Source organism: Phodopus roborovskii, unplaced genomic scaffold (assembly GCF_943737965.1).
Source record: "Phodopus roborovskii unplaced genomic scaffold, PHOROB, whole genome shotgun sequence".
In the NCBI taxonomy this organism is placed as follows: Eukaryota; Metazoa; Chordata; class Mammalia; order Rodentia; family Cricetidae; genus Phodopus; species Phodopus roborovskii.
Window position 1 is genome coordinate 1,547,429 of NW_026126516.1, and position 10,201 is coordinate 1,557,629.

The 10,201-nt window shown below is 48.5% G+C and overlaps 1 protein-coding gene across 1 annotated transcript; it reads left to right on the plus strand.

Moving 5' to 3' along the window:
* Positions 1-800: 800 nt before the first annotated feature.
* On the plus strand, positions 801-8,787 carry Calm1 (calmodulin 1). The gene is made up of 6 exons (XM_051196458.1): positions 801-1,005; positions 3,689-3,719; positions 4,975-5,118; positions 7,054-7,160; positions 7,554-7,689; positions 7,848-8,787. The coding sequence occupies exons 1-6, from the start codon at positions 1,003-1,005 to the stop codon at positions 7,874-7,876; spliced, it is 450 nt and encodes a 149-aa protein (XP_051052415.1). The 5' UTR covers positions 801-1,002; the 3' UTR covers positions 7,877-8,787.
* Positions 8,788-10,201: the final 1,414 nt, after the last annotated feature.

The window sequence follows — 10,201 nt, forward strand, 5'->3', positions numbered from 1 at the left end:
TCCTTTGTGAATATGAATTTATGAATTTTTCAGGACCAGGACAATTAGGAAAAAGTCAAAGCACGGGTTTTAAGGTTTGCCTAAGCTGCTCACTGCACGAATTTTAGAAGCAGGCCGAATACAATTTGCCTCAGGAAAAAAAAAAAAAAAGGAACAAATCCAGCAGGGGACAAATCTTCACGCATCTTTAAAATTTTAGTGGAAATGTAAAAACACGAAAACTAGACTGGTTGAGCATGTAAATATGACCCAGACTTAGCAAAGGTGCCGGGGACAGTTCTCCAAAATGAGAAGGTAAAACATCCAACCCGTTTCTTCCCCAAGGCCATGCACCTTTGTCCTCACACCCTCCACTCTCCTGGGCAGCTCAGTGTGAGGTTGATCCCCCCCACCCCACTCCTCCCCGCGGCCGTCCTCAGCTCCCAATCCTCGGGCACCAAGGGGCCGGTGGGGACCCAGGACTGTGGCTCAGCGACCCTACAGCCACCAGGAGTAGGGGGACACACAGGTGGAGTGGTGCTAGGCGACTGGCACAGGGCTGGGAGACCGAGGCCGGCCCCAGGTCTCGCTACGGAGGGATTCCATCCCCACAGGACCCTTACTGTAACAGGCCAGCACCCACGCCGGAGTCCTGGGCTCCCCAGTGACCCCTGCCCGCGGAATGGGCCCGCCGTGCCGGGCGCGCCTGGGGGGGGCGGGGCCTTGCGGTGAGGCCCGGCTGCCGCAGCGCCGCCCTGCGCGAGGCGGTACTGCCGCGGCGGAGGGATACGGCGCAGCGTGTATATATATATCGCGGCACACAGGCTCGCGCTACGGCAGTGGTGCTGGGAGTCTCGTGTTCGCGGTGCCGTTACTCGCAGTCGGGCGGCGGCCGAGGCTCAGCGCAGAGCGCAGGTAGCGCGTTAGCAGCAGCAGCAGCCGCGGAGGCACCTCGGCGGTCAGAGCCCCTGCGCTAGTGCAGCCACCCTCGCCTGCTCCGCTCTTCCTTCCTTCGCTCGCACCATGGTAGGTCGGGATCGGCAGTCGCAGGCGTAGCAGCTGCCCAAGCTCTCTAAACAGATTTTGTGGTTGACTCTTGGGTCCCCCCCCCCTTCGTAGCTGAGATTATCCACCCCTCTTCGCCGGGTGTTACGCAGCGGCTGCGGTTAAAAAGGATGCATTTCGAGTTTGCATCTCCGCTTTGGCTGCCAGGGATCCTCCTCTTGAGTTCTGAACGCCCCTGGGGCTGGACTCTACCGTGGGCTGTGCGCAGGCTGGAGCCGCCGCCACAGCTGCACCGGGGCCTTCCGCATCCCCCCTCCCCCAGCCCCGCACCCACTGCATCCAGCGCGCCGCACCCGGGCAGCCTGCAGCGCAGCTCCTCGGCCGGGGCCGGCGGGGCGGGGGAACCGGGTGGGGCAGGCCGCGGCGTCCCGATAGCCAGTGCCCAGGCGTGGAGAATGAATGGGCCGGGGCGAGCCGGTTGGGACACAGGGCTTGGGCCGTGGGCTCTGGTGCGTCCTCAGCCACCTTCAGTCCCCTGGCCGACCCAATTGGGCACCCTCCCTCGGCCGCGGCCACCTCCTTCCTCCCGGGGGGCGCGGCGCGGGCGTGAGCTGGGAAGGAAGGAGCCGGGGAAGGGTGGGGTTGGGGGCAGGAAGGCGAAGCCTGGGGGGCGGAGAGGGCGGAAGCGGCCGCCCTGCACCCGGGCGGGGCCCTGCGGGGTGGCCGCGCGCGTGGCCGGGCCGTGCAACCTCGGCCCCCCTCCCGGTGCGGTGCTAGGCGGGCGCGATCGCCCGGGTCCACGGGGAGGCCCCTTCCCGCGGGAGGCGCTCGGCTCGCGCTAATTGGGGCGGCGGGGCGGGGGAGGAGAGAGTTGGCGCGCGCCACGGTTTCCATTAGAGACGCAAAGTTTCTGCTAGGGAGGAGGCGGCGGCAGGCTCAGTGCCTAGGGGAGCAGGAGCGGTGGGAGGTGCCGGGGATAGGCAGCAAGCACCCCTCCGTCCTGGGGCCCCCTTTGGGCCTGCACCCCAGTCCGGCCCCTATCCCTGTGTGCCCCTTGTTCACGCCACTCCCTAGGCGGCAGGGAGATGCCCATCTCCACGTTTCCGCTTTCTCTACAGCCTCTGGATTGCCAGATGCGACTGTGCGGTTGGCCGGGTGCGTGTGCCATGGCCCCTTCTCCCTCGCCAGGCAGAGCTGACATCACCAGCAGCACTTTCTGCCCTGGCGGGGCTGCTAGATCGTTCCTGGCAGGGTTCTGGAACGCATTTGACCCGAGGCCAGAATGACTTGGGAGTGGGGGGGAGTCGTTGTCCTGAAGGAAGATGCACTTGATAGGCCTCTAGTCAGAATTTTTCGAAGAGGTAGAAGGGACTCATCTCCCTAGTGAGCTGACAGTTTTCTCCTACGAGGTGTGGCAGTGAGTGCTTCCTATTGTACCAGACTGACATGGCTGGGCATTACATAAATCATCGTGCCTCCATTTGCCTTAAAAGTAGCTTCCAGTAATGGATAGAAGGGAAGACCTATTTAAAAAAATAAAAACCAGAAAGTTCTTCCTCACCCAAATCAATATATAAGGTGAGTTTCCACTGAAAAGAATGAACTTCGGTGCCATCGGGTTTTCTTGGGGTTTATTTTGTAACTGGCTTCATTAAAATAAAAATAAATATTCTCCTCGAGATCCCGAGTTCCCCTGATTGGAGGCACAGGTTCAAGGGTAGTAAAAACTACCTTTGTGGCCATTTAGTGCATGGGAATACTGAATGTTGGCGATAAGCAGCTTTTCTGTTCATCTTAAGATGGGTAGTGTTAATACCAGGAAATGATAATAGTTACTCCTGTACACGAGGAAAGGGCTGTCATATTGCCTCATAAGTGTATTGTTTTCTGTGTACTTCGTTTTTTGCAGTTTTGTAATAGTCAGTTTTTTTTTTTCCTGGCTTTCCAAACACAGGATAATTTGACCAAAGGCATTAGCCATTGTAAATGGTAGGCTTTTAGCAAATAAATGCCTAATTTAAATGATTGGAAAGCATTTGTTTCATAGACATGAAACTGGGGTAACCCATTACTGTATTTTATTTTTCACTTAATTGTTTCTCATAAAATGGGTATAAAAGCCTGTTAATCCAACCCAATACCATTATGTAACGCCAGTGTGGAGATTTTGGAGGGCCAGAAGCTATGCGCAAGGTGCACTTAAAAGCCTGCCCCTGGCCAGGATCCTGGTCCTGGCTGCCTTGTCAGTGGCCTTGGGTTGGGTCTCTTGGATGGAACCAGCGACTGCAGTGTTTATGGCGCAGTAGGTGGCGCTCTTCCTTCTCTGCCTGCTGCTGTTTGCTGCTGCAGCTGGTGCTGTGGGTATTTTGACCACTAGAGGCGCCATCTCCCACATAACTGGTTGGCAATCCAGTGCTTGCTTACTGCAAGCCCTAGCAAGGCCAAAGAAATGAAGCCAGCAGATGCTGTCACTTTGTCACTCTTTATTGTTAAGCGAGCCTAAACACTTTTCCTGTATTGTAGTAACTTTCACTAAGTGTCAGTGCTAATGATTTTGAAACATTTGGTCTTTTTTTTTTTTTTTTTAATATTGATTTGGAAAAGAAACCCCACAAATTTAAAGTATAATTAGGAAAGCTAGATTAGCTTATTAATCAACCAAACCTGTCTAGATTGAATGATGACCATTTCTTTCTCCATGTAGGCTGATCAGCTGACCGAAGAACAGATTGCTGGTAAGTTGAAGACTGGGCCGGCCCTATGAACCTGTAACTAGGCTGACATGTTTCGTGTCTCCTCTGCCATCCCTTCCCCTCTACTCTCTGCTTGATTTTTCTAAGAGTTCTTGAGCAGAAACGGGGACAGAGATGGCATGGAGTGGACCCTGCCTGCTGGCACACTGGGGGTGCACACAGCTGTGCGTAGAACAAGGTCTCCCGACCCTGCTCCTCCAGAGTTTTTAGGCCACAGATCTACTAGGAAAGCTTTTGCTTGCAATACTAAAACACATGAGAATGGGTAAATTCAGTGCAGTAATATTTGGGAAATGAGTTACATTAATTTAGTCTTTATTCTTTTTGGGGGGGGTCAGGTTTTTTGGTCTTTGTGTTGAAGTAAGAGTCTCCCTTGTAAATCTTGCTGTCCTGAAACTTGCTATAGACCAAGCTGACTTTGAACTCACAGAGATCTTCTGCAGTTACCTCCAGCATGCCACCATGCCCAGCACCTTTACCTTTTTAATGCTTCTATATTGATGTTTTAAGATGGTTTCTGAGATGGCTCAGTGGGGAAGAACACTTAATTGCTCTTGCAGAGGGGTCAAGTCAAGTTAGGTTCCCAGGGTCCATGCGCTAATTTACAATGGTCCGTAACTGCAGTTGGAAGAGGTCCAGTACCATCCTCTTATCTCTGCAGACACCAGGTGGGAACTGGTGTACATATGTAGATCCAGGCAAACACTCCTGCACATGAAATCTTTTTTTTTTTTTTTTAAGTTCCTTTTAGGAAATCTGGAATTCTGAAAAATGTCTTGAATGTGACAAAAGAAGGTGCCGACTGCCTTTAGTGAACCTTTCTAGTAACTATGTTGCTATAAAACAAGGTTTCATCCTGGCTATAAAAGTGTGACATGAAAGGACTTTCTTTGAAGGGACTTTATTGTAACTGGTAAATCGGCAGTCTCAGATTACACTTGACAACCATTTATGTTTAAGCTAGCTTTTTTTTTTTTTTTTTTTTTTTTTTTAAGCTAGCTTTAAAAAAAAAAAAAAGGATATTGTGGCTTTATTGAACTAGTTACCAAGACAGTGTTTGCTTTCTGGGCTACTGTGTGTTGGCCAGACCCACAGGCCTTTGGTCATTATTTCACGAGATAAAGGCCAGGTGGTTTCTGATACTTGGACAGCTTGTTTTGGCAAGCCCCAGGGAAGTGTGTGTCACAACAGTGTTGGGTGGAAACATTGATTCTAAAGAGGAAACTTCTCCTTTCAGAATTCAAGGAAGCTTTCTCCCTATTCGATAAAGATGGTGATGGCACCATCACAACAAAGGAACTTGGGACTGTCATGAGGTCACTGGGTCAGAACCCAACAGAAGCTGAACTGCAGGATATGATCAACGAAGTGGATGCTGATGGTAAGGGCTTTAGAGCCGAATGAGCAACAGTGTTGTGTAATTCAAGTTCAGACTTGTTACAGAATGTTTTTAAGGTCCCTAGAGCAAAGCAGATATGCAGGGTTCCTTTCTCTGGTTGCCTCACAGCTGCCTCCTGACTTTAAAACACAAGATTGTGGGCTTGCTGCTCAGTTGACTCTGCTGTTGTCTAGAGTGTTTCCTGGACCGGATCACCCTCGTTTCTTTCTTTCTTTCTTACTGGGACCTACAGCTACAGTCTTTGATCAGCTGCCCCCCCCCCCCCCCCCCCCGAGTCTGCACCAAGTCCTGTGGGGGAAGTAGAAAGGAGTAGCCAGAGAGCCTGCTTTTTAAAGAAGCTGCTGTTTCTAAGAGGAAGCAGAGTCCCTGAGGGCGGTGGGTCAAGGGGGCACCCTTGGACGTTAGCTGGGAACTGAGTGGTGTCTGAAGGCACATTTGTGGAATGTGAGAGAAGGGAGGCTATGTGAGGCTCAGGGCTGGAAGAACCAGCAGCTCCCCATGGTAGTCCTTGTCCATCCTCTAGAGGACAGCTGCAGACAGCAGAGCTCTTACTGCCACCTTTATTGGTGGACTGGTTTGGAGGCAGTCTCTCTCTTGTTGAAAAGGCACATGCATTCAGGAATGTGTGTCCTAAGACTATAGATGACAATTTCAAAGGAGCTAAGAAGGCAGAGTTGGATCTAAGCTGTTGTTTGCAGACGGCTGCTGTGAGAGGAACCATTAGAAAAATATGGCACCATCGAATGTTGTGATAGACTTGGTTTTCTGTGCCCATTGGCACCGCTGAAGATTATCCTCCTCAGTGCTGCTTTATGAAAAACAGTCCTGAATTTTGTCTAGTTGAGCATATGGGAGCATGGGTTGGGCCTTTCCCGTTTTATGTAAATCCTGGGAAGCCAGGCTTGGTAGGGAGAGTATATTTGATAGTCAGATTGTATGAAACACAGTGAGAGTTGTTTCAAGCCTTTACCTAAGGCTATCTTCAAATGCTTATAGGCTATCTTCAGATGCTTATAGATAGCACTTAGTTGTTTCTTTTGTCTTAAATATCTTAAAAAATGCCAGGGATTTTGGTGTTGCCATGTGGGGATTGAACCCAGGACACGTTTTTGGTTTTTGGTTTTTTTTTTTTTTTTTGTAATTTCTTTTTCCATTTAATTCAGGCTGGTATTAATCTGGGGTTTGTGGGGGTTTGTGTTTGGGAATATTTATCTCTTAGCTTTAGAGGAGTCTTTGGAATGTTGGCTGTTGAGTGGATTCCTCTGACAGTTTCCTGAACAGTAATGATCCTAAACTGAAAATAGCTTCTGATCTTTTTCCTTCATGGAAAATGAAGATGCTGAATTGGGAGTTTGGGAGTAAGAGTGTGTACTTGGCATATGAGAGGCCCTGGGGTCAATCCCCAGGACCAAAACAAAACCAAAAAGCCAAGTTGGGTAGGAACATGGCCAGATAACCTATATAGTAGGGCTGGAAGGGCCTCTAGGAGAAGACTTGGGAGACTGGCCAGGGGGTCGTAGACTGTTACCTTATTCTCATTTCTTTTTTTTCCTCTCTGTACATCTCTAGGACAGTATTAGTTAGGCCTGAATGTTCTCCCTGAACAAGCAATTGCATGCTTCCTTTTCCTTTGAACTGTCAAGTGTACTTTCTTGATCCTGAATCAAGAGGTGCAGCTTCCTTTGCACCTATAAATGCTGTGTTGGGCATTGCCTAGTAGCTTGGGTCATATGACATTGCTCTATAGGGTATTTGAACATTTTGGCTGCAGAAGGTTGACTTAACAAAACACAATAATTCATCATTTTAGTTATCACTTGAATCCTACTGAATGCGTTTGCCCGGGCATCTGGTACAGTATCAGGAGTATCAGTATGATGCTTACCTTAAATGAGCCTTTTCTTTTTTCCATGAAAGGGAATGGCACCATTGACTTCCCAGAGTTCTTGACCATGATGGCTAGAAAAATGAAAGATACAGATAGTGAAGAAGAAATCCGTGAGGCATTCCGAGTGTTTGACAAGGTAATCTTGCACCCTTGGAGACGGGCATGACATGGCCCTCTGTGCTGTCACTGCTGAAAGTTGGAACTGTTGGCTGGTTAGTTAGCCTGAGTGTCAGCGCCTCCCACCTGACTCCTGTGAGTGACTGTGTTGACTTGGCTGAGATGAGGCCCAGCAGAGAGAGATGCTGAATGACCGCTGTCTTTGCTATGTTTGGTGTGTGTCTGCTTTTGAAACCCCCCCCCCCCTGTGCATTCTTCCTGTGTTTGATGCCTGGTGGGAACTGGGGATGGGAGAGACGCTGATGAGAAGAGAGTCGGCAGAGGGTCTGAGTGTTGCAAGTTGAGTTAGAGAGCTGCTTGCTCTCCCAGAACTTCTACCACCATTACCTTGTAACAACTCCTGTGTTGACAGGATGGGAATGGTTACATCAGCGCAGCAGAGCTGCGCCACGTCATGACAAACTTAGGAGAAAAACTAACAGACGAAGAAGTAGATGAAATGATCAGAGAAGCAGATATTGATGGAGATGGACAAGTCAACTATGAAGGTAAAGCTAAACTTCTCAAGCCTGGTTTTCAGTAGCCTTCAGGTCTGTGCACATCAAATTAGCGATTGCTGTGGACAGCCACCGGTTGTCCTGCTCACAGCAGATGTGTCCATTACAGCTTCTTTTGAAGATAAACTTTATGATATTTGTCTTTTCAGAATTCGTACAGATGATGACTGCAAAATGAAGACCCACTTTCAACTACTTTTCCCTCTAGAAGAATCAAATTGAAATCTTTTACTTACCTCTTACAAAAAAAAAAAAAAGAAAAAAGAAAAAAGTTCATTTATTCATTCTGTTTCTATCTAGCAAAACTGAATGTCAAACGTACCTTCTGTCCACACAAAATCTGCATGTATTGGTTGGTGGTCCTGTCCCCTAAAGATCAAGCCCCCATCAGTTTCACTGCATAAATACTCATACTACCTTCTAAGGAACCACCTAGTGGACTCCTTAAAGTTCCATTTGCTAATGATTAATACACTGTTTGGGCTGGCCAGTTTCTCATGCATGCAGCTTGACGATTGAGCACAGTCAGGCCTTTGTATTAAAACCAAAACAGAAAAAAAAAAAAAAACAAAAACAAAAACAAAAAAAAAAAAAAAACAAATTCAAAACCTCAGATGGGTTCTACAATTTGTTGGGATAAAAATTGTCAGTAGCCAGTTTACCGTAAACATTTAAAATTGGTTTACCTCGGGATGATGTGCAGAAAATGGGTAAAGGCTAAACTTGGAGACACAGCCCCAGAAGTACTTCAAGTGCTCCAACCCCTTGGTGACAGTGACACCCCGGTGGCATGCCCCAGTATGATGGTTTAGTGTTGTGTGCATTGTACTAGAGTGAAATGAACATCAAGGATGTCACCAGATCACACAAATTTTTAATAAGAAATGTTTACCAAGGGAGCATCTTTGGACTCTCTGTTTTCAAACCTTGCGAACCCTGACGGAGCCAGCAGAGTAGGCTGTGGCTGTGGACTGGAGCACAACCATCGACATTGCTGTTCAGGAAGTTATAATTTAACGTCCATTCCAAGTTGTAAATGCTAGTCTTTTATTTTTTTTTTTTTCCAATAAAAAGACCATTAACTTAAAAGTGGTGTTAAATGCTTTGTAAAGCTGAGATCTAAAGGGGACAAGGACAGGGCAGCTGGAGGGGAGGCCAGCACGCATGTAAACGTGCCCATCATCCAGTGTAAACTGAATTTCCCTCCCAAGCTCCCTAGCAGCAACTGGTGACACCAGGCAGACGCTGATTGCTTTGTCATCTATGGCCACGTAAGTCTTGTATGTTTTCTCTCCGTGTGCGCACTCATGCTCACACGCAAATCCCGTCACTCGACGAGCTTTTCAGGCAGAGAACTTAGAGAGGATCAGCCTCTCCCAAGTGTGCGTTTAGTTCTCAGCCGCGCTGCTGACCCTGTGAGGCCAGCTGCAGAAGACGTGATGAGTGTGTCTGTAATTCAATCTTGACTGTGTATGTGGTAGCAGTATCCAGTCAGAGGCACTGCCTGTCACCTTGAATCAGCTTTTAATGAATGATAACCTTTAGCCTCTCCACTTTTTTTTTTAACTGACTTCCCCCCCCCCCCCCCTGTAAGTAGAACTAACGCTTAAGCCTCTGGCTTGAAAGGAAAACCAACAAAAAACCCAAAAAGCAAAACTATAGCTCAGAGTGAATTTTGTGTCTAATTATAAACCTGTAACCAAAACTCAAGACGTGCTGGTACTGGTCTATTTAGAAATCACCCCTCCCCCCCAACTTAGAAGTGTGTTACATTTAGTCCAGAGCTCATTTTTGAAACAAGGGCCTCATACATTTTTCCAGGGTGTCAACTGGTTGTGTCTGATTAGCAGGGAGCTTTGGCTTCTGAATGTGGGGGTGGTAGGGAATAGTGGCAGGCTTGTAGCAAGCACCGAGAAGCCCTTAGCAGCCAAACGGGTGCATTCAGGGCTAATACGTAGACCCTTGGCTCTTCTAACCTCTCCTACTCCCTGCCTCTCTGGTGTTTTGTAGCTCCTTAGCATTTGGTTTTTGTTTTGTTTTTTTTTTTTTCTGCCAGAGGGGTGGGTCAGAGCTGTGGAGAGGAAGGCTTTGCTTGTGTGCTTCTGCTGGCCCTCGGACTGGTTGGCAGACTAGTTGATGAGCTGTAATGGCTTTAATTTCTGAACCGTTGGGTATCCCTAACATACCTTGGGGGTTCCCTTCTGGTAAGAGCACTGAGGGTCCCTGGAGTGAAGTGAGTGGCAGTGGCTGTGTCTTGGAAGGAGATTGAATTGCCCAGCTGTGGACCCTGCCTCAGGCTTGTGGTCTAAGCTCTTGGTAGTTTCAAAGGAAGTTGGAGGTGACTTGACTTTTTAAAAACTTACCTCCTATCTTTTACCTTTTACCAAGTCTTTCTAGAAAGCTGGGTAGACTACTTCAGCAGCCTCAGCCTGTCCCAAAAGGCTACCTTTGAACCAGGATTCTTGTGTGGTCAGGAATCCTGCATGGGAACCAGAAACCCTAA

Excerpts from the sequence above, each read along its gene's own strand:
- Calm1 (XM_051196458.1), top strand. Across the intron at positions 3,720-4,974 it reads GACCGAAGAACAGATTGCTG|AATTCAAGGAAGCTTTCTCC; the intron begins GTAAGTTGAAGA and ends TTCTCCTTTCAG. Across the intron at positions 7,690-7,847 it reads TGGACAAGTCAACTATGAAG|AATTCGTACAGATGATGACT; the intron begins GTAAAGCTAAAC and ends TTGTCTTTTCAG.